This window comes from Mercenaria mercenaria, chromosome 5, assembly GCF_021730395.1.
Source record: "Mercenaria mercenaria strain notata chromosome 5, MADL_Memer_1, whole genome shotgun sequence".
Classification (NCBI taxonomy): Eukaryota; Metazoa; Mollusca; class Bivalvia; order Venerida; family Veneridae; genus Mercenaria; species Mercenaria mercenaria.
In genome coordinates, this window is record NC_069365.1 from 10,323,132 (window position 1) to 10,347,960 (window position 24,829).

General features: G+C 33.2%; 1 protein-coding gene across 1 annotated transcript in view; it reads left to right on the forward strand.

Moving 5' to 3' along the window:
* The first annotated feature begins 4,268 nt into the window (after positions 1 to 4,268).
* Positions 4,269 to 24,829, forward strand: part of LOC123556424 (multiple epidermal growth factor-like domains protein 10) — a 34,139-nt gene continuing 13,578 nt past the window's right edge. Inside the window, exons 1-5 of the mRNA XM_053544427.1 lie at positions 4,269 to 4,407; positions 13,746 to 13,958; positions 17,714 to 17,857; positions 18,814 to 18,936; positions 19,169 to 19,306. Of these exons, the coding sequence (XP_053400402.1) occupies positions 4,269 to 4,407; positions 13,746 to 13,958; positions 17,714 to 17,857; positions 18,814 to 18,936; positions 19,169 to 19,306 (757 nt within the window). The remainder of the gene's footprint in view (positions 4,408 to 13,745; positions 13,959 to 17,713; positions 17,858 to 18,813; positions 18,937 to 19,168; positions 19,307 to 24,829) is intronic.

The window sequence follows — 24,829 nt, forward strand, 5'->3', positions numbered from 1 at the left end:
AAGAAATCGATTTAATTTACGATTCGGAAATGTTACTAGCCAGCAAAATTTTTCAGAAACTTGTCAAAAAGCTAAAGAGTTAGATCATATTCAGCCACAAATTCGTTGTCAATATTGCCGAAGGCTAGGTCATAATGTCAAGCAATGTAGGACACGTCAAAAATATGTTCATGCAATATTATTACGAAAGAAAGCCACTAGACATATGCAGAAATTAAGCCAAAGTAAATTTCAAAACAATTACGATTGGAAAAAATATATTGATTGCTGGAATTGTGGGAAATTAGGACATTTTATGAGAGAATGTAAGAGTGTATTGAGACCTAAAAAGAATATATTTAGGCCTTTAAACTAAGATCTTCCTATCATAAAGAAGTCGATGGTAGGAATAATGATTTATCAACGTATTTTATAGCGCTAGCAGGAAATCCAAACTCTTGTACAATTAGAATAGGGAAACAGAAGATTAGGGCATTAGTAGACTCTGGAGCAGAAGTCTCATTAATTAACAGGAGGACATATGAAACATTAAATAGAAAGCCAAAACTATTTAAAAATCATAAAGTTTCATTACAGTCTGTTAATGGTAATTCACTGCATGTAGATGGATACACCAATCTTATTTTTCGAATAGGTGGTGAAAAAATAGAACAAAAATTTTATGTGGTCTCAAATATGAATAGAAAAGCAATACTTGGAAGGGACTTTCTCATTCAGAACAAATGCAGAATTTATTTTGATCTTTTATCAATGAGAATTAAAAATAGCTATGTCACATTACAAGAAGATGTACATATTGCTTCAGTAGTTCGGTTGCAAAAAGATACTGTAATTAAACCTCAAACAGTGCATATTTGTTCAGGACAATTACGAAAAGACTCTAAACTAAAGAATTTTAAAACCTATGAATTAAAAAGTGTTGAAGATGGTTATCTTAGTACAGAACCTGGTTTAATGGTAGCTAATTCAGTCATAAAGTTACGAAAGCATCGTAGGTTTCCTGTTATGTTAGTAAATTCTACAAATAGAACAATTAAATTAAGAAAAGGGTGTGCCGTTGCAACTGTTGAACAAATTGATGAAAAATGTATAGCTTCTGTTTCTGATGTCAATAAATTATCACACAATAAGGGTGAAAATCAAGTATTAAATACAAAAGAAATAGTAGCACCTAAAGAACACTTTCAGTATGTAGAAAAATTAGTTAAAACAAAATAGGGACGTTTTTGCGAATAATGACTCAGAATTGTCACAGACAGATACAATTACAATGAAAATTCCTACTGTAGAACATGAACCGATAAAACAGCGACCATATAGTGTCCATTAAATGACAGAAAAATTATGAGTGATGCTATAGATGAAATGCTTAAGGCTAACGTAATAAGACCTTCTCAAAGCCTTATGCAAGCCCTGTTGTGTTGGTTAAAAAGAAAAACGACAACAGTACCAGATTTTGTATAGACTTTAGGAAGATCAACGCCCTGGTGAGACCCACAGCATACCCTTTACCGCATATCGATGATATATGGCTCTTTTAGGTGATTCAAAATACTTTACTACCCTAGACTGTCGCTCAGGATTTTGGCAATTCCGATAGATGAAAAAGATAAAGAAAAAACTGCATTTACCACATTCAGGGGTCTATTCGAATTTAACGTTATGTGCTTCGGATTAGTTAATGCCCGGGGGTGTTCCAGGAATTAATGTCTAAGTCTTAGAGGGATTAGATTTTGCTGTGGCATATTTAGATGACTGTCTCATATTCAGTAAAACATTAGAAGAACATAAACGCCACTTAGATATTATTTTTCAAAGGTTAAGAGAGCATAAACTTAAACTTAAGTTGAAAAAGTGTCAATTCATGCAGCCTAAAACCGAATACTTAGGTTTTGTCATAGATGAAGATGGCATCAGACCAAATCCTGATAAAGTTAAAGCTATTAGGTCACTTCCGGTTCCAAAAAATGTGCGTGAAATTCGAAAAATAATTGGGGCATCCTCGTTTTATCGTCGATTCATCCCCTCATTCTCAGAAATAGCAGAACCTCTTATTAACCTTACAAGGAAAAAGTCTCCATTTATTTGGACAGAAGAATGTCAGAACAGTTTTGAGAAAATTAAAGAACAATTAACAGCTATTCCTTTCTTATCCTACCCAGATCCAAACAAGCCGTATACATTGTATACCGATGCCAGCGATAGTCACGTGGCAGCGTGCTTAACTCAAGCGTGTAATTCACCAGAATCAGATGAAAATAAAGAAAGGCCTATATATTTTCTGTCTCATAAACTAAGTGAAACACAAAGAAATACAGCACTATTGAGAAGGAGGCATATGCCATTTTTTATTCTTTGCAACTTTTTAAATTACTTTTTACACAATGCTGAATTTACAATCAAAAGCGACCATTCTCCGCTTCAGTATTTATAAAAAAGTGAAATGCAAAACAAGAAATTCAGTTATGGGCATTGTCTATTAGTGGTTACAACTGTAAGATAGAGTATCTTCCAGGAAAGGCAAATGTTATTGCTGATTTCTTTTCACGGCCACCAGATTCTGAAAATAAACAAACAGAAAGTGAGCAGGAAATCGAACCAGATATTAACGACAATACCTACAAGTTTCTGACAAGTATGAAGTTAAAAGTATAAATGTTATAAACTCTAACAACTTAAACCCGAAAGAAGTGGCTAAAAAAAGAATATCAAAAACAAGATTCTTTAGTAGAAACTGTCCCAGCATTTGCAGATTTAGATATGAGATTAGAACAAGATAAAGATCCTGCAATTGTTCAGATGAAAATGCAACTTAAGCATGGTGACCCAAATAAGGCTGAATTCAAAAAATATTTAGAAGTAGACAATGTTCTATACTATATTTCGAACCCAGATGAAGAACCAGTTATGAGACTGTATGTTCCTAGTCATTTGAAATCATTAGTTATAACAGAATATCACAACAATGGTCACCCTGGTACACAACGTATGTTTGCAACTATAAAAACAAAGTACTACTGGCCAAATATGTTTAAAGAACTTCATAGGTATGTAACAACTTGTGTTGATTGCCAGTCTAGAAATTTGAAAAAGGGTTTTAAAGCTCCTTTAAGAGAAACAAATATTGCACCATTTCCATTTGCTATTGTTTCAATAGACATATGTGGTCCTTATGAAAAAACACTTAGTGGCAATCGTTACATCATTTGTTTTGTTGACATGTTCAGTGGTTTTCCAGAAGCTTTCGCAGCTCCTGATAAAAGTACAAATACAGTAATAGACTTACTTTTGAATGAGATATATCCTAGATATGGATGTCCTCTCCAGATAATTCATGACCGAGGGTCAGAATTTACAAGTTCTGCCTTTAGGGAGGTCCTGAAAGAGTTAAATATTGACAATGTATCATGTACAGCATACCACCCAGAAAGTAATGCCAAACAAGAACGAATGCACAGAGTTCTGCATGATATTTTAGCAAAAAGAGTTCAAGGTAATACACGAGAATGGGATCTCCATCTTAATATGTCTTTAGCAGGCATACGTCACAATGTTTCTTCAAGTTCAAAATTCACACCTTTCTATTTAGTTTACAACAGAGACCCGATTTTACCAATTGATAATTTGCTAAAGCCTAGAGCTAAATACCACGGCGAAGAGTTTCACAAGATAGTTCTTCAAGAACAACATGCAAGTTTCCTTACTGCTTATAGACATTTAAAACGTTCAAAACGAAAACATAAGGCACAAGTAGACAAAAAAGCAAAAGACATTAAGTTCGAAATAAATGATCCTGTCTATTATAAGAACTATCAAAGAAAAAACAAGCTTGAAGATCGTTGGAAATCGCATTACAGAATCCTTGAACAAAAAGGTCCAGTTACATACCTTATTAAGAACCAGCTTGACAACTCAGTTGTTCAAGTGCATGCAGATCAGATAAGGCTTGCTGACATTGTTGAATGGCCCGAACGCAAAGCTGTTAAAGGTTATCCAAGACGAAGGGTAAATTATGTAATACCTCCAGATGATTCTAGCTCAAGAAGTAATGATGAATCTGATGTTTCTGATGCTGAAATATCAAACAAAATCAGAAAAGTTAAAATGCCTAAAAGCACAAATAGGGTCCGTCAAGAACGTGAAAATTCTTCCTCAGAAGATAACATTCCTTTAGCTCAGTTAAGAAAACATTTAAGAACAGAGTAGGGAACAAAAAAGACTCAGAAACGGAACAAAAAGCAAGCAATACTGGCGAAAGTTCTGCTAGTATGGGTAACAATACAGAAGAAAACAATTACCTTGATAATGAATCCCGTATGGAATCAGGTGCTTCGCATTCTGATCAGTCCATAGAGACAGATGACATGGATACACAGTCTTTGTCAAACGAGTCTGAAAATAATCAAAGTAACATGGTTATTGAAAATGTAACAAGACACACAAAAACACCTAATCATGTTATGAAACATGATACTGATGACAAACAAAAATATCTGCAAATGATATTAAGTCACATGGCTGAGAATGAAAAAAGCAAAAATGAAATTATGCAAGGTCTGCTAAAGACATTGTGTTAGACCTTAACTGCTAGACAATTGTTTAAGGACTTACGCGAAGGTCCTATCTTAGAGAATATTTTGCTATTTTATAGCATAAAATGATTTAACAAGAGATTGGTAAGAAGAGTAGCGCTATATGATGACGTTGATAAATCCAAATGACTTCACCAAGGTGTATATTCATATACACTGTATTGTTTTGTAAATATCTTCAATTAAAGTTATTGTTCATACATTTATTATTATAATTGTTCGGTGTTGGTTAAATTCCTAATGCACAAAGTTATATTTCTGCATAGTAAAAGGCTAGTAGAAAATACAAGATAGAACCTCAACGTAACATTTGTTTCTTTAATTCTGTTTAGAACAGAATACCTATGCTGTTATTCACATTTGAAATTATTGTTATCAAAATATAGTGTTCTGAGACCTGTGAGAAAAATTATATCGTGAGGTTCACTAGTTTACGCATACATTAGTATTGTAAGACGCATGAAAACAGTCATAGTGTGAGGTTTGCAATGATGATCATTTCTTAATGTTAACACTAAAGCATAAAAATTGTATATTTTAAGTTTCATTTCTGCAATTTAATGTTCGCTGCAGTCTGTAGAATATTAAAACCGGTGTCACGATAAGTTTCTCCACGCACCCGTTTCATTTACTGGTGTTTATGATAGATTTCTCCACGCACCTGTTCCAGAAACCGGTGTTATGAAAGGTTTACACACGCACTGCTACAAAAATCCGGTGTCATGGTAAATATCTCCTAGCACCTGTTTAAACGTATTTCTGAAGATTTTAGTTTAGATTAAGAAAAAGAATTAGTTATATTCAACACATTTGAAGTTTTCTATACGAGATTTATGTTTTATTAAAGCACGTACGCTTTGCCAGTATCTAATGATATTTGAATTTTTACACGTATTTTTCTTAATAGTAAAAATGCAGATAAGACTAAATTTAAGAGGCATAACAACATTTAATAATCTATCATAGAATAAGCCGAATAAGTAAGGCTTACATTACGTAATTATTTTATTGCATATATGATTTGTTGATTTAGATTTAGTGTTCTCAGACCTTTTTTTGTGAGAACAAGCATATTATTTTACTAGCAATTATAGTTAAAGCATATTTACCGCGATACATTTCCACAAAATGAATAAATTGCTGTAATCGTATTAATTCTATTTTTTGTATCAAATATACATGTTTCAAAGTTCATATCCTAAAAGTATTCATTTTAAAGTTATATTGTTCAATTTTTAAATTAATAAAGTAAACATGGTCACAAATGCTGTGAAATAAAAAGAAAAATGCGGCAACCAGTCCAAAAATTTTGTTATTCGTTTAACTATGTATCAAATTCACTTGCCCCAATAATTTTAGCGAAATAATTCATAAAATATAAGTCTGTTTGCAAATGCAAATTAAATGTTAGAGTATTTCATATTTAAAACAATTTATTTTCAGTTAAAAGATAAATATATAATGTACTTACCTTATAATAACTTGAATACGTGTAATAATTCCTCCTGTCCATTGTTATATCCTTTTATTATATCTGAGTGCTCGTATTACGGTGGAACTTTAATTAAATTTCAAGCAAAATTTCTAAACACGTCTGCACACAATACAAGCAAGAAGACAATGCCAGTTAGCTAACAGCTTCTACCATATATGCAAAAGGGAACTGACAAAATTCACGGTTGAACGCACGATATTGACCAATGAGAAACTGCGTAACAATAACAGCCTCAAGGACTTATTATCAGTCAACTATATCAGCAACTTCCTGGTGGAACGCCAAAGTGACAAAGATAAAATCATGAATAATACAACAATCAACGAAAATTAACCCGAGCTATAATGATATATCAAATTTTCTCTCCATCTACAATTAAAGAAACTTTGTTAAGACAGAATTTATGAAAAATGTTAAAATGAAAAGGAAATAATCTGAAATTCTGTGTAGAAAACAACAAAGAACAAGACAAAATAGAAACATTTTAGCAACAGATATATTTACACAATGCCAGATTCTCGTCACAGTATTATACTTTTATTCCCTATGCAATTCTTATTGAAAATACCCGACACAGTTTGCAAATAAAATTGATTATGAAGACTATTTTACCCCGCTGATATAAAGACTTTATTTTGCCCTAGCTGAAAACTGCAAATATTCAACAATTTGAAACTATATAACTGGAAGTATTTTAGACAATTTTAGTGATTAGCAAATTCAAGATCCCACGGCCTGCTCCGCTACTCCGCAACGAGATGTGTGCATATAGAATTCAACAACAACAGAGAATTATTACGGAACTATGAGACGCCGATGTGAACAACGCGAAACAGCAGACTTGGTGCCACATGACCGACAACTGATGTTCCTACGCTGCAGAGAAATGGCTGATGTTGGAGGCAGATTTTTTAAAATTTGTATCATTTATTGTTTATTTCATTTGAATATTTAAAAAAAAGAAAGGAAATTTATAAAAAAATAAATAAATAAATGTTTTCGGTGCATACAAATGTATTTATAAAATGTATACTCTATACAAAATGTATACTCTAGATACAAGTCTCTCAGAATTTATACTTTTGAAAGAATATTCAGTAATTTAAATGTGTGATTTAGATATCCGACTTTCGGCGTATACATTGTAGCATGAGCGCAATAAAAAAAAAATACATGTTCAAGGCATATAAATACCTTGATCTTTAATCTGTACTTTATACATGTGCGCGTATTTAATTTTGAATATTAGCATGTTTCAAAAGATATATCGTATCTATAGAAGATGTGATTTTATGGCTGTTGATATCTATAAACATGTACATGTAGTTTAAAACCAGATATGTAATTTTGCTTTCTAATTTCAGAATCACTTATGTTTTATATGTATGACAAGCTCTGATAGATGCATCAGAAAGACGGAATTTCCACAAAATGAACGAAAAACGAAACAAACAGACGTTTATCTGACGAACGTGATACTTTAGAGTTATATATATTATATCTATATTCTGTTATATACATGTAATCGTGAAAATATAGACAGATGTGACTCGCAAATGAAAAACTGTTTAATTTTAATGTATAATGTAATATTATAAAACTACAGACGAATGTTCTGAAAAGATATATAATGCACTTTATTTGTATGAAAGAAATCATCACGTTTTAAGAAATTCCTCGATTATATTTGTATTATGCTTGCACTAACTATTCTGATGCCAAAATACTGAGAAATTGTATCTATCTGTAATATTATGTACTTTAAATTGTCTTTTAATATGTATGTGTAAAATTACCCCAAATGTTTAAGTCGTGCATCCAAAAGCTAATTATGTTTACTAAAATTTATACCTGGCGAACCTCGGCAACATTTCTAAACGATCAACATTAAGGATTTGTTTTAGCTTAGATTTACTATTAATCTTTTTTTATTATTTTGTGGAAGAAATGAAGGGATTTGTAATGTAACAGGTTTGAAAGGTTCGGAATATTGTATATTCTATAAATCATTGTTTAATATGCTACGTAGAAAGATGATAAACTATAATACTTGATCTAAATTGAAAAGCTGAATTGTCAAACCTGTCACAAAACATGTAGCCCAAGGGTTAAACAGGTATACTTAGTCGTTTATATCATTTACTTCCGGGATCAAAGTTAGATATGTTAAGGAAAAATGCACGACGTATTGTGTAATTTTACATAGCGGCTAGACTGCTTAATTAAATATATATGCTGAAATATAATTATCTACGGTCAGAGAGAGAGTTAGATTTAGAGTTAGAGAGAAAGATGGGTTATAGATGCTAGATTGATAAGGTCACCTTTACTTAATAATATCTAGCTAAAATGTTATGTTTAAATATTAAAGACTGTTGCTATGATAAATAAAACTGGTTAAAAGGTTATGTTTGTTGTACTAAATGGCCACGCTACGTTACACGTCTGACGATCGTCATATTTACCGTTATTTGTATGGGACTTGAAAAAGGTGTGATTAACAAAAAATATCATACCGTTACAATGCACAGATGAGAATGTTTGCAAAATATAGATATAAATATGCCATTTTTCGTATCTGTTTGGCATGACCGAATTTATAAAATGACTGTTTCTCCTTGCGTTTAACACTCAACATTATGTAATGGTGATGACGATGTTATAACCATCAGTATACGTCATCTTTTATTTTCAAACCTGAAACCAACATAAATGTCAAAGTAACAACAAAATACGTACCTGTCTAATTGAAATTAATGAAACAACCGGTGAATACAGAGCTGCAGAAATAAATCCCATCAACGTGAGGAGGAAGACACCGCAGAAATTAGGTACGCAGAAATTTAATACCACCTCATTTTTGAAAAAATCGCAGAATATTAAGCCCGCAGAAATAAGTACTTATACGGTATTACGTCGTCGTGCAAGGGGTGTATTTTTCATGTCATTTATGCGTCAGATATGCGTATTACTTAGTAGATCTCTATGAATATTTAGAAATAGTTAAAAATGATTTTGCTGCAAAATTATTTATTTTCCCTTTCATCACGGGCCTCCTATCTACACAACTTTGTATTCCTATGGTGCATGGGTACTTCGGAATTTCAGTTGGCATGACAACACAAATAAGATTTATTTGTAAAATGTGGCAGACTTTGATTTTCCTTAAATAACAGAATTACAATATACTCATTTAGTTTCTAGTTCCTACATGAAAATAGTCATCTTATTCCCACAATGCCATAAATCCATATTTTGGCAAAATTGAGATTTTAGTGTCATTAGGTATGTCTCTATGACCTCTGTATGATGGTGAGTTTGTGGTCTTGTAGAACTACCATTAATAGGCTAAAGTTTAGTTCAGCAAGGCTGTACGTAGTGTAAAGTCATTGACACGTCGTTTCCCTAGAAGCTAGTTACGGCATTGTGGAAATAAGGCAAATTTATATCATGTCATTATTTTATCAGTAGGACATGAATATAAGAAGCAACAGACTCGCCCACACTATGAACGACATGTTGTTTTAACCCTAATGAGAAGTGACGTAGATTTAAACCATATATTAGTAAGAGCGACCTGTCGCTTCTGACTATTATTATTATAATACCATTACAGAAAATTAATGAAATATCATGGCATATTGTATGAGATAGAAATGTCATGGAATAAAGCATGAAATTATAGATTTCTAGCCAAAATGCATAGAAACAAAATAGACAAAGCTATGATGCTGAAGCTCTATTTATGATAAGCACACATGTACTAGACAATGCAAGGAGAATGCACAGTGCTAGGCAAATGCAGCCACCGAAAATCCGAGGCTAAGATGCTCAACGAATTCTCAACGTAATGCTAATGTATTTTAAAAGGAAACAGAAATATGAATCCAGCGCAAGTGCAAGAGAATACATTATTATAACACTGAAATTGTGTCTGCAAAATTAACATTTATATTTGATGCATTAATACATTTTTATCCATCATTGTGTTATTTGTATAACGGACTCGGTTTGGATCGGACATCATGTGCCACGCCATGATTAACCATCCAAGCAAATGACTGCACTAACCTGCACACTCAACAAAAGAAACAGGGGGGGGGGGGGGGGGGGGGGGGCATGTCTGTTTCAACAGACCCGTGTTAGAGGCTTGTAGCAAAGTGATCCACAAAAATATATAAAAATCTATGATCAATTGGCCGAAGAGTTGTAAATCTCTGTTCGAAATAAGTTACAGTCACTTCGAGGAACACTGTTGAACGGTCGACCCTTTAGGTCAAGGCCCCCTCTAACGGTAAAGAACGTACGCCCTTAACATCAATGATAAGTGAAGGCCAGTCGAACGCCAAACATTTAGTGCTGATCTAGTGACCAACCTAGGGAGTCAGCTTGGATCTTTGCGATACAGCGGCTGTATCAAAAGTCATTTAAAGGCAAGCCAATTTCGTGGATCTTAGTTTTTATTTATACGCTCACATGTAACTGGCGGACATCAGTTACTATTTAAGTTAGAACAAGACGAATTTTTGATGCATGGCATCAAAATAGCCGCAATTTCTTTGTTCTTTAAAATGTCTTAGACATAGAAATATGGAAGCTGTCTATGAAGTAAAATGTTTAGTAGAATAAATGATTATAAAATTGCACAGTGTAAAATTATGATTGGTGCACGGTGATGTTAAGATTCCATACCATCAATACTTCAGATTTATACGTCATTTATTTAGGACAGGTGAAATATCAGACAATTATCCTTCTGCATGCCATACGACATCTTAGGAATTGTTTTACACTCAAACTAGATTACCTTGGACACATGTCAAGCTCGACAGGTGTCAAAACGATTAACAGCACCAAGTTTTGACCTTTGACCACAAAGTATGACTTTGAGGTAGGGGTCTCTGTAAAGAAATTTAGTTCCATCTAACTATTTCTGTCTAAAAATTATTTTAACCCGAGTTATGTTTTGAACCCATGTGCACACCGGGACAGCAGCTACTAGCAACAAAATGTACCAAAATATAAATTTATACCACTGCATCACTGAAAAGAAACAGTAACTATGATAACTGTTATGATAAAAGATTTTTTATTCAGTAAACAGACGTCTTGGAATGTGAAATATAACTTGATTACAGTTTTTACACGGGTCAAAAATCTTCTCGATTTAAGGTTTTTTTCAACTGCTAATTTCAACCAATAGCTTTAGGGCCGTCATTCAGGAGATTATCTTCAATGGAATATTAGGGCTTTACATCTCTATAATTTGTCATACACGCAGAGTTAAAAATTACCGTTAAAAATCTGATAAATTGGTGCCTATTTTGCAAAAGTCACACACATACTCCTTTCATTCCAACACAAAGAAAATCATTCTTCATTTAAATCAAAGTTATCACAGTAACTTTGAATCCAAGTTTTGCAAAGTAAAGGTACTGATCTACAGATTTCGGCTAAAAATGATCTTTCTTTAACTGTTTGGTCTTATTATGAACGTTAGAAAATGAGTTTTCGTTTCTCAACTAACTTAAAAAAATAATAAATCAAAAAAACAAACATCATTTCCTTTTAATTACGCCTTAATTACATCTTAACACTTTATATTGTAAAACATCTAATCCCTTTTCTAAATCTGAATCCATTGTTAAAATATTCATTCTGTCCAACTTTAGCTCAACACCATTCAATATCTGTTTAATATTATTCTTAAATATCATTCTTTCATATAAAAACTGAGGATACATTGTTGAATATATTTACTAATTATGTTCTTACACATGGATCAAAATAAACGGTAATAAATTATTGACTTCTTATCTTATTATGCACTGTACTATTAGATAAGACTTACTGATATCAAAGTAACATAATGCGCACTTCTAAATCGTTTATACATATTCGTTAATCTAACCAATAAGAAGACTATTTAATAAGTTTTCTTTAGGTATCATAGTTTTTACGTAATTGCAATTGAAGATTTAGGGCAATTCAGATCTTTATGATTTTTTTTTTTGTGTGTATGATTTAAACTAGTGAGATTAGTAAAACAAAACTGAATCTCAATTCATCAAGACGCGCTGACCACCTGTTAACTAAATGTTGATTAAGATCTCTATCCACGGAAGAAATTTATTGCAGTGTCATGGTTCCCGGTAATAAATCTTCGTAAAGTAGTGGAGCAGATAAATTCGAAAACCAGTCTGTATAGACTTGCATTCCTACAGGTATTTTTGTTAGAGAGAAAGAATTTCAATCGCTAATTTTGCGCGAAAAAGATCATTTCAAATATTCTATTACCTTATAAATATATTTACATTTTTCACTTAAGTTAATTTATGATGTAAAAATATGCGAAATTCACGGAAATAACTATCAAATAAATCAAATAAAGTATTTAAGAAGAGGACCCTTGACAAGTCTACAAAAATGGGGAAAAGTTCTTTTACGATTGTTGCTGACAATTTAATGTTATATTTATGATTATATACCTGCATCAAAAAGAAATTGAATGATTTAAAAAAATTCAATTTGATTTTATACTTTCAAATTTTATTAAATCATTTTGTGTTATGTACAATTTTTATAATCTAAACATAACAGGTAATACAACAGCTGATCCTAAATTGATAACGTCATCTCCATAGGACAAATTTTTAAGCGTACCTACTGGAATCCGCCTCCTGGCGGCTTCCAATAAAACTGCCAAATAGATACTACTACTCCTGCACTTGTTAATTGGACCATACTTTTTGTCATTTTAATGCAGTAAAATATCAGATGGGAACAAAAGTCACGACTATCAATTAAAACTAGTCTTTAAAATTATATTCTAGCTCTTAAGATGATGAGATTTTGCAGCAAAATGAACAAGTCCACTGCTGCCCGCGTGTTTACTGTAGAAAACGGGAAAATAGTTTGTATGTAATACAGGCTGAACGTTTCTGATATTCTGTAAATATCAAGTGTCTTTTGGACCGTTCAAAATCCACAGAATCCATAATGAAGCCTTCATATATTTTGTTGCAAGCTTTTGACATCTTGGAAGGAATACTTGTCTCAAGAGAACATAAATTCCTCTAATACAGGTTTTCTCATGGAACGGCCCACTTTATTCTTATTCAAGCATATTCCAAAGGGAAGTTGATGAAATAATTATTGTTCAAAATTCACACTTAATTTAGAAAACAATATACGGTATAACCATCTTTTGATATATCGAAACGAAATGAAGCCGCAGCGCGAATGAATTAAACACGCTGCGTATAAGCGATTCATATTGTTGAGATACAATAAAGCATGGTTTTGCAATATATAGGTGTAATACTGTTCGATTCTGAAACGTCTTTGCTAATATAGTAATTAAAAATGAAGAAGCGCTCTTTTTCGGCGCATGTACGGCGCCAATTAATATATCGACGTGACATCAATATTGTCGTGTTTTAACTGAAACGTGCTTAGTTTTCTCATAAACCAGATTAGTTGTCAAACTACATCCATTTCATTGTCCTTTTATTGTTCGTTCATGTCGTACATGCAAATACCGTGTCCTCGGCATATTTGGAAACTGATTGCTCTTATTTGACTTTCAAATTGGTGAACAACATTTCAATTCATGAAAAAGTCGCATATTTTTCAAGTCTGTTTTGCAACTATTTCAGAAACGCAATTTGAAAATTACACTCTATCGGTCGGTAATTCATCAGAATTAACCAAAGAAATATTTCAAGATGATGGAGTAGGAAACGCGACTCATGGTTATCAACCTAAAGAGACACAGCTGCAGAATGTTGAAAGAGGTCAATTTTTGAAAGTTGAAAGGAAATTACACGAAGATGGTTTGCTAGCAATATGTGAAGTTCACGTTTTTGCGGGTAAGTAACTGTGATAACACTTTAATCTAATTAAACACACTAATAAATTATGTGCAAATCCAGACAATAAGGAAAACAATAAGTATGTCTTTTCGATGTTTTCAGGCTCAATACATTGATATCAATTTAATTTAATAAAACACATTCATAAATTTTATACAAATCAAAGGACAGCAATGCCGTGTTTGCTGTGTGCTATGTACGTACGGGGAATCTATTCTAAGGCTTACCTTTTTATTCAAAAGCTTATTACCTGCGGCCTGAAGGCCGCAGGTATATTGGAATGCAACAAGTAGTGTAGCACATGGGGAATGGGTGATATCACGTGATTTTTTTACCGATATGTGATTGGTTTATCGCAATATAGCTGGCGAGCTATATGATATATATAGAGAAATGCTTGTGATCTGAATTCCTCATTCATTATTTCATATATTTTATTCAAACTTTTAGCAATGATAAGTATTGATACTTAGTTGTGCATAAGAGATTTTTAAATGCTCTTTAATTTCCTGGATTATGGTTCTGTGTTGTTTTACTCTATATGTCAACGACGTCCAGGTGAAAGCATGAATTACATTTGTGACAGCTCTAGTAAAGTGTTTCAATAGTCAAGGAATGTGACCAGTTGAGATAAAAGCTATGTTATACATAAAAGGGAAATATACTTATTTTGCTCGAAACAATGACTTTCAGAATTTAGAAATACCAAAGAGCTATAAATTTTTTTTAGATTAGATTAAAAATAGATTATCTCCTGTTGCGATTCTGTGTACTTCATACTTATTTGGAAATGTATATTTCATAGATCTACTTGTAAAACACGTAGAATGGAGTAATATTTCCTACATTAAAGCGTAATGGTACGATAAAAAAAACCAAGCTCGCTTTTCACCCATAAATTACTTTTTAGTCTGTGGTCACACAAACATCAATAACAATTTCTGGTCCGTTTAACTTCTGGCCGCAGGAAATTTTTCGACTTGTGCGCAATATTGACTGTAAACCTGAATGTATGTATGTGATTTATGTACATGGTTTATCAATAAATACTGTTCAAACTAAAGAACAGTAAACTGTTATGCTGTTTTTATCCTGAACGGTGTTCCTATGCATGTCACAATTCTAATTCAAATTGCAAATTAGTTGCGGAAAGAAGAGTCACCTCGACTGTGTTGACACATATTATTTATTAGTGCTTCATTGCTTACCGCGACAGTCAGTAATATATCAATGATGTTACTGGAGTATCTTTTCATCGAATTGAATAAATAAAATGAGAGGCTCTTCTGACAAACTCATTTGACCGACGTCTTCTATACCTAAAATGACGTCAATGTCAAAATGTTATAACACTAGTATAATACAATATAAATTTTCTGACAAGGCTTTATTTCATTTACACAATGTCAAACTTGTTATCCCTCGACGAAATTTTTGCGTTGTCCGTCCGTCCGTCCTAAGCCATATCTAGGAAGTGGTTGGGAATATTTTAATAAATCTTCATATACATGTTCACCATTATGCGGCCCGTCAAGTTTCAGTCACATTGCCCAAGTAACGCCAAAGGCTCAGGATGAGCTATTGTGATCGCTCACCGTCCGTCCGTCCGTAGTCCGTTCACACTTTCCTTTAAACAACATCTCTTCCTAAACGATCAGGCCAATTTTGATGAAACTTCACAGCGATATTCCTTGGATAGTCTTCTTTAAAATTTTTTCAAAGAACTGAATTCCATATAGAACTCTGGTTGCCATGGCAACCGAAATGAAAAACTTTGAAAATCTTCTTGTCCAAAACCAAAGGTCGTAGGGCTTTTATATTTTGTATGTAGCATCGTCTAGTGGTCCTCTACCAAGGCTGTTCAAATTATTCCCCTAGGGTCAAATATGGCCCCGACGTGGGGTTCACATGTTTTACATAGACTTATATAGGGAAAACTTTGAAAATCTTCTTGTTCAAAACCACAAGGCATAGAGCCACAATATCTGGCATGTGACATTATCTAATGGTCCTCTATAAAGCATAATTTTTCAAATTATGCCCCTGGGGTGAAAAGAGGCCCCGTCCCGGGGGTCCCAAGTTTTACATAGACCTATATAGGTAAAAATTTAAAAACTCTTCTTGTCTGAAACCACAAGACCTAGGCCTTTGATGTATGGTATATAGCATTGCCTTATGGTTCTCTACCAGGGTTGTTCTGGGATGAAAAGAGGCCCCGCCCCGAGGGTCACATAGTTTTATATGAGTTATATAGGAAAAAATACTTAAAAAATCATCAGATCATATTTCCTAGATTTTATATTTTATATTTCCTGTTTAATTATAATTACCTTATGACCCCAAGTAATTAGGGGTCGCTTGACTGTAACCTTGACCTACTGACCTACTTTCTTGTTGTTTTGTTTTAAGATACAGCCTTGAAATTTGGATGGCATGTACAATTTTGCACAACGATCTTAAAACTGACTTTCAGTGACCACGAAAGTCACCTACTGACCTACTTTCTTGTTTTTTAAGATACAGCCTTGAAATTTGGATGACATGTACAGTTTTGCACATCGATCTTAAAACTGATTTTCATTGATCTTGAATGTGACCTACTGACCTACGTCTTTCTTGTTTAATTATAATAACCTTATGACCCCAAGTAATTAGGGGTCGCTTGACTAAAACCTTGACCTACTGACCTACTTTCTTGCTTTTTAAGATACAGCTTTGAAATTTGGATCACATGTATAGTTCTGCATGCCGATCTTTAAACAGACTTTCAGTGACCATCAATGTAACCTACTGACCTACTTTCTTGTTTTCTAAGTTACGGCAAAACGATTTGGACCACCTGTAATATTTTTTACAGATTTCAAAAGTAATCCTGCATAATCTTTACCTTGACCCACTCTCCTAATTTTCTAGTTTTTAAAGCTTTAGCTAAAAATTTATCCAAGCAAGCAACTATACTCAGGTGAGCGATATAGGGCTATCATGGCCTACTTGTTTAAAAACAAGTGAAGTTGTTACCACAACCATCCCGCCGCCAGTCATTCTCAAGATATCTTACTTGATTGTGCTCTCTTAAGGACATCTGTTATATTAAGTTCAAATGTACATGTTAAACAGTAACATTTGGTGCCAAACTACTTGAAGACAATATTTCGTTCTAGTTACACTTCAAGCTCACATTTCCAATTACTCCATTTAATTATAAAAGCTAAGCTTATTACAGTAAACATATTCCATTCAAAATAATTTCATTAGTCAGGATCAACGTAACATACATTTGTTATGTACATTTAAAACATTCGTTTTCTGTTAAATTGACTTTGACTAATGAAATTATTCGCTTCTTAGTAGCATCCTTAACTTTTTGCCGGATATATTTTTGCCATTCCCCGCCACAAACCCTTCCGGCGGGGGATACCAATTCGTGGGCAAGAAATTGCACCTACCTTAGACCCTGTTAATGGTATATATATTAGTATTTTTGCGTTTTATACGGGTACGGTGCGTCTATACACACCTTCTTAATCGAAATGTCAAGGCAGACTGGACAAGAAACATACCTAAACTTATTCCAATAATTTTGACATTTTTGTGTTTCATTTCATCTGGTGACGTTTTTATTGTGTAAAAATGTTCAGTGTGTGAATATATCAAAAGTACAAAACAGTTATTTTGGAATGTGTATTGACAAGTAAAATTTGAATTTATGCCAACTGTAAAAATAGGGCTACTTTGTCTTTACTTATCTCTAGATTGTCTTGTAAACAAATGCGGATGGAACTGTTCATTACCATGTTATTGCCAAGGCGATGTCACCGGAACCGTGAAAATTGATGGTTTATGTCCTAGTGGTTGTCTTTCTGGATGGACTGGAAATGGCGGGAAATGTGACATCGGTACGGTGATATCGGTATCGATTAATTAAATGTGTTAATTTGTTTCAAATGTAACATATTAATCAAAGTACTTTTCTATCTTAAAACATATTATATTTATAAATTTGCAAGGTTTTATGGCTTATAAACGTTCTGATCTGATAACTGAATATTAAACAGAAAATATAACACGGATGTAGTGTAACAAATATAAGTGAAAATGTCTTGCCTTGATAATAATATGAACATTTTAATTGACGTCTGTGAAACTTAATGAAACATCCATTTTTATTGTATATTGTCATTAAATATATTTCATTGAGGTCAATGTAACGAATTTCTAGCACTGAATACGAAACGGCATACTTTAGCATTTTACATAGCTGCTACCTACAGTTTTTACCACTTCCTAGATTGTTATAAATTTTGGGGAAAAAATTAAACGAAAATTATTGCTTGTTTTGTTTTGTTGGGTTTAACATTATACCGACACAATTATAGGTTATATGGCGACTTTCCAGCTTTTGTTGGTAGATGAAGGACACAGGTGCTCCTCCGTGCTTTATTTCATAACGTCCGGGCACATGGGTAGAACCACCGACCTTCTGTAAGCCAGCTGGATGGCTTCCTCACAAGCAGAATCCAATGCCACGAGCGAGGCTCGAATCCATATCGGTGAAGGGCATTTGATTTAAAGTCAGAGACCTTAACTTCTCGGCCCTGACAATCTATTGAACAAACAATTATTAAAAAATAGCCATTTACACTCTACTATTGCAGAAAGTCATTCAATGTGTTCATATCATTTATATCTATGCAATCATAAGGCAAAAAGTCGTATAACAATAACGTAGAACACAAAGGAAATACATTTTCGATACTATCGTTAATTAGGTAAGGTCAAAGCAAACATTGATAAAAAATATAGAGAATGAATTAACCTTCATCATACCAGACAATTGCTAATATCGTCACAGGATGTTGGGGAGATGAATGCGAGAATGAATGTGGTAACTGTTTAGAGCAGCCATGTAATACAGGCAATGGAGAATGTTCTGGTGGCTGTAACGGACCGTGGTATCCACCTCTGTGTATTCTAGGTATAAGCTGATAATTTTGAAAATACCATGTTTATGGAGAATGTAATTTGTTAATAAAATTCTTTTAAATTCTTTTGTGATATTTCATGGATCTATGTGTCTATGTTTTAGATGTTTAGATAGAACTGTTAAGATAGAACTGTTAAGTATAAGATAGTTCTTTTGATTGTCAATAGATAAAAGATATAATATTTCGTGCAATAGATTAAAATGTCTTGTTTCCATTGTCAAGGCTGTGACAGTAACACTTATGGTATAAACTGTTCCAATAGTTGTGGCAACTGTAGAAATGACGTCCGATGTGATATTATTACCGGAGTTTGTCCGGATGGGTGTGATGATGGCTGGCATCTCGCTAATTGCAAAACCGGTAAGTAGGATCGATCAACTCCTAAACGAAACTTCATGTAGGTTTATACTTCATTTTGTTTAAACATCGCAGCAGCATTGTTTGTGCCGTGTGATTGCCGTAAAAGTAATCCCGTAATCATTCAAAGATGTTATATGCCGATGTCTTCAGATCATTTAGCATGACATTTATGTTGTGTTAGTGTTACTGTTTACTGTTTTAGCTTGGACATTACGGACTGGGCGATTCAAGTACTCCCACTTTGTTTTGTATATTGTTTAATCACGCCTGTTTTTTACAGTTTCTGTGATATACAAGCCCCACAATCTTGGATCCCTCTCGCTATATTCTAGTTTGTATAGTTCTGCACATTGTTTTCTCGTTTAGGGGGCTCGTCCATTATTCTTAATGGGGAACTTACGCAGCTTTTCAATGAAATACGCTGTGTTGTATCACTGAAGGTGCCGTGAAATTTGGTCACGTGACCACATGTTTTACAGGACTAAAACGGTGGGATAAAGTGAGTAAATTTAAATTATGTTATTATAGTGAAGGAACAGCGAAGCATTATTGCTGAAATTTATCTGGCGGACGTGAGCAAAGGGAATTTTCAAAGGAGCCATGTTTCTGGATTAATCTGGCAAAATATAAACAGTAAAGAAAAACAATTGCTCGAGGATTCCAGATGATACGATCTGACTAAATTACACTTTAATCTGATGACCACCCATTCAATCATCGGATTTCCAATATTGCTATGTTTATTTCTACTTACCCACTTTTATTTGAACCAATCAGATAACTTGTTTCAACAAGCGTTTGGCTTGAAAGATATTTGCTAACATTATCTTTAGAACATACTGTGAACATCAGATCATAAGTTTTTGTTTCTAAACTATCTTTAAAATTTAAAAATGCGAAATAAAAACAACACGCCTGTGTCGGGAATCGAATCCGGGCCGCCGCGGAAATAAAAACTTTCCCGCGTTCTTAACCACTACAACACAGAAGAATACATACTTACCATTGGTTAAATATGAAACTTTATTATTAAGGCAGTTTACCTCCAGTACCGTTGCACACGCTTTTCAATTTTGAATGGAAAAAGTAAGAGCAACAATTATTCTCGATAAGCTTTATTATTGTATTCCTTCGCAAAGAAAGAAAATGAAAGATTTATTTTGGTGCAAACTTTTGGTATCGTATGCAAATCAAACTGCTACAAAATATGTATTTTCAAATCAAAGAAATGCCAAAATAATGCATACGAACGTAACTTTTTCAAGAAAATGTCGTTAAACATTCTAATGCGCAGAACACGTGCACAGTTTTTCTAAAATATTTTGCCGCCATGTTTATTTCAGGGAATTAAATATATGATTGTTCTTTTACCTCAGATTTCCTTACTGAAATATAGTTTGATAGTTTGATAGTTTATTTTCAATATTCCATTAGGCCAAATGGCCCATGAGGATATACAATGGCAAGACAGTGTACATCAAAAAATCTATATGCAACTGAAGTTAATGTGCGGAGAAGGTTTACAATGCATTGCATAATAATATCCTTAATGCGTGATAATATCAGTGCCTAATAAATAAATAATATTGAAAATTACAAAACCATGCGTTTTACAAACCACACAATCTTATGGTACATTTTCAGACGAGTTTTGTTTGAAGTCTAGTTTTGCAAACTCTTTGTTTTATAGACATATTTGACAAACTATAACACGGTAGTTTGTGTAATAAAATGATTACCATATATTATTGTCTTTATTAGCAACGTAATCATACGCTGACCTTGTCGAAACGAAATACAAGATCAACGTATTACTCAAAACTAAAGAACTTGTGATTTGTAAAACACATTTTACTTTACATTTATTATAGTGTAAAGTATACACAGTCTCAAAAAAGTTCACATGCTAGGAGATCAACATTATTATGGCCAAAACAATCTGAATGTCACATAACTGCAATAGAGTTAGTACAAAGGATCAAATTATTATAACACAGGTCAAAACATAAATAGTAACTGATACATACAAGTATAATGAGCACAATATACCGTCAGCATTATAAATAAGACCGAACTTATATGTATTTTCTCATCAAAATAAAGGCACGACTTACTATGCATATTCCAAATGATAAAACTATACATGAGTAAAACATACATATCAAACTCTTCTTCAATCATCAATTCCTATAAGTATTATTATCGGTATATAACTTTTCTTTTCTAAGTTCAAAGGCATTGTTTACGAATTTTCCAAACTTCCGTGCTAAGCATATGTTATCCGTATTCAGTAATTCAATGAATTTTGGCATATTTGGTCTCTTCCAATAGTAGCTTGGTATAAAACGTTTTCTTAAATCAGTGTATAGTTTACATTCCAATACAAAATGAAATTCGTCTTCTAAGACATCGCAAACGAAACATTTTCTATCATTCAAAGGTGTACTACTTGGTTTAATCCATCTACCAGTCTCAATATGCAATCTATGAGATGATACTCTCAGTTTAGTAACACTATTACAAAATCGATTTACATTAATAGAGTTGAGATATGGTTGGAACCTAAAGTCTGTTATTTGTCTATAAAACAGGGCCCTACTTGAGTTTTCTAGCCTACTCGACCAATTTTGTACAAACTGATCTTTTAACCTTTGCTTCACATGACATAGAAATAGGTCAGTGTTACCAACACTTTGCATTAACCATGCATCATAGAATCCTAATGTACATAGAAGATTTTTAACTAATGAGCACCAATTTGTTTTATTAGGGTTATCTTCACAGTCATTTTTCAATAAAGTGTATACTTTCTTAACATATTTGTTTTCATTTGTATGTAGTATTTTGATCCAGTATTTTAGTATGTTATAAAAACGCATTGACTGGAATGAGAGCCTACCTAGCTCACCATGTATAAAATCATTTTGTGTAGTCTTTTTCACGCCTAAAATGCGTTTACAAAACTGCATATGTACTCTTTCTACAGCATTACCGTGTATAAAACCCCAAACCTCACAAGCATAATTCATAATAGGCATGATAAGTTTATCAAATAACTCTAATCTATGGGAAAGCGATATGTTAACAAATCTACATAGATGTTTATTCATTTTAAAAATAGCCTTCATTGCTTGCCCTGCAATGGTATTTTGGGCTTCTGTAAAAGAACCACCCGTAGTGAACACTATGCCTAAATATGTAAATTTATTTACAATGTCAATCTTACTGTTATTGTACTTAAACACTAAATTACTTGGTAGTCTGCCACCTTTTTTAAAAATCATAATTTTTGTTTTGGCAGTATTAACTGTTAATTTCCATCTATCACAATAACTAGCAAGACTATCTAAACCTTTTTGCAATTCCTCACTACTGTTGGCAAAAATAACAATATCATCCGCATATAAAATCAAAAATATTTTGAACATATTAACATCTATTCCCTCTAATTCATTCTGAATGAAACTATCCTGCAAATCATTTAAAAACATTGAAAAAAGAAAGGGAGACAAACACTCCCCTTGTCGTACGCCTAGTGTACATTCGTATTCATTGCTTAACATGTTACAGTATCTAATTCTAGATTTGACAGATGTATACATAGAACGTATTATGTTTAAAATATTACCACGTATGCCAAGTTTAATCATTTTCAGCCATAAGTTATCCCTAACAATATAATCAAAGGCTTTAGTAAAATCAATAAATGCGCAAAACAGTTGTCTCCCGTGGTTAAGCATATGTGTAATTAAACCATGTAATACAAAAATATTGTCAACAGTTCCCAGTTCCCATTTCCTTACTGAAATATATATTTCTCCTTATTCACTGCTAGGGGTATCCATTTAGTATAGATTTGCACTGTCCGATCTCCTTGATCTGTTACTGACTTTATATTTAAAGAATAAACGCAATGACATTGTGTAAACATAGATTTTCGCTTTACACACCCCTCTTGGACAAGAAAGCCTTTTCACTTAAAAATTTGTAAGCATCCACTGGCAAAATATTAATGAAACATCGGAACTTTTTCTAAAACAAAGTTCAATTTCAATCATTTTCAAAAAGCCAGAAATATTGCACATTGTGCTGAATATATAAACAAGAGGGTCATGTTGACCCTGGATCGCTCACCTGAGTAATATGAGCTTCATGTTTCACATGTCAAACTGATGCTAAAATATTAAGAAAATAGGTCAGTAAGTCACATTCATGGTCACTGAGTTTAAGTTTTAAGATCAGAAACAAAAAAAAACTAGGTCAGTAGGTCAAGGTGAAGTGACCCCTAATTACTTGGGGTCATCAGATAGTTGTAATAAAACAGTTTAGGAAATATGATTAGAAAATTTTAAAGTACTTTTTCCTATATAACTTATATAACAAGTGACCCCCAGGGCAGGGCCTCTTTTCACACCAGGGGCATAATTTGAACATTCTTGTTAGAGAACAACTAGGCAATGCAAAATGCCAAGTATCAAAAGCTTAGGCCTTGAACTTTCAGACAAGAAGATTTTTAAAAAGAGATCTAATATAAGTCTATGTAAAAATTTGGGACCCCCGGGGTGGAGCCTTTTTTTTCACCCTAGAGTAATAATCTGAACAATCGTGGTAGAGAATTATAAGGCAATGCTACATACCAAATATCAAAGGCTTAGGTCTTGTGGTTTCAGACAAGAAGATATTTATTTTTTTCCCTATACAAGTCTATGGTAAAATTTGGACCCCCAGGCCGGGGCCACTTTTCATCCCAGCATAAAATGAACAATCTTGGTAGAGGACCACTAGATGATATCACAAACCAAATATCAAAGCCCTCTGGTTTTAGACAAGAAAATGTTCAAAGTGTTTATCTATATAAGTCTATATAAACCATTAATTTGACCCCGGGGCGGGCTGTATTTAACCCTAAGGGGATAATTTGACCAATCTCAGTAGAGGACCACTAGATGATGTTACAAATAAAAATATCAAAACCTATACTAATACTATGTGACAGATGATCTAATAAAACAAAAATCCCGCCCCCCCCCCTGACCCCCCCCCCCCCAAAAAAAAAAACAACAACATTTTAGAACTATTCCGGAAACTATACGTTTCAGCCGAACAACGCGTTTTCTTTGTAAACAATGTCAAAGTTCACCTGGGTGACATTGCTGAAAAAGTAAAAGTGCTTACTTGTTACAGTTTTACCTCCTGTACAAACTTTAAATGTATATATGTTCCATAGTTATTCCAATACCAAAAACTGTCCGATCTTTTCCGAGAGAAATAAAACGAAGCAATTTTAACTATTTGTTTACACTTCAACCATATGAAATTAAAGGCATGTACTATCACGAGACTCTCGTGGTGAATAAACTGAATTTACTTTAAAGTATGGTGTCTCAGTTGAGCCAGTTATCTGTTAATTTTAGAGAACATACATTAAAGAAGTGTTATGAGATTGCATGTGTAGAAATATTTCAAAGTCTATACGCTATATAAACGACGACAGAAAACAATTGAATAGTAAGACCATTATTT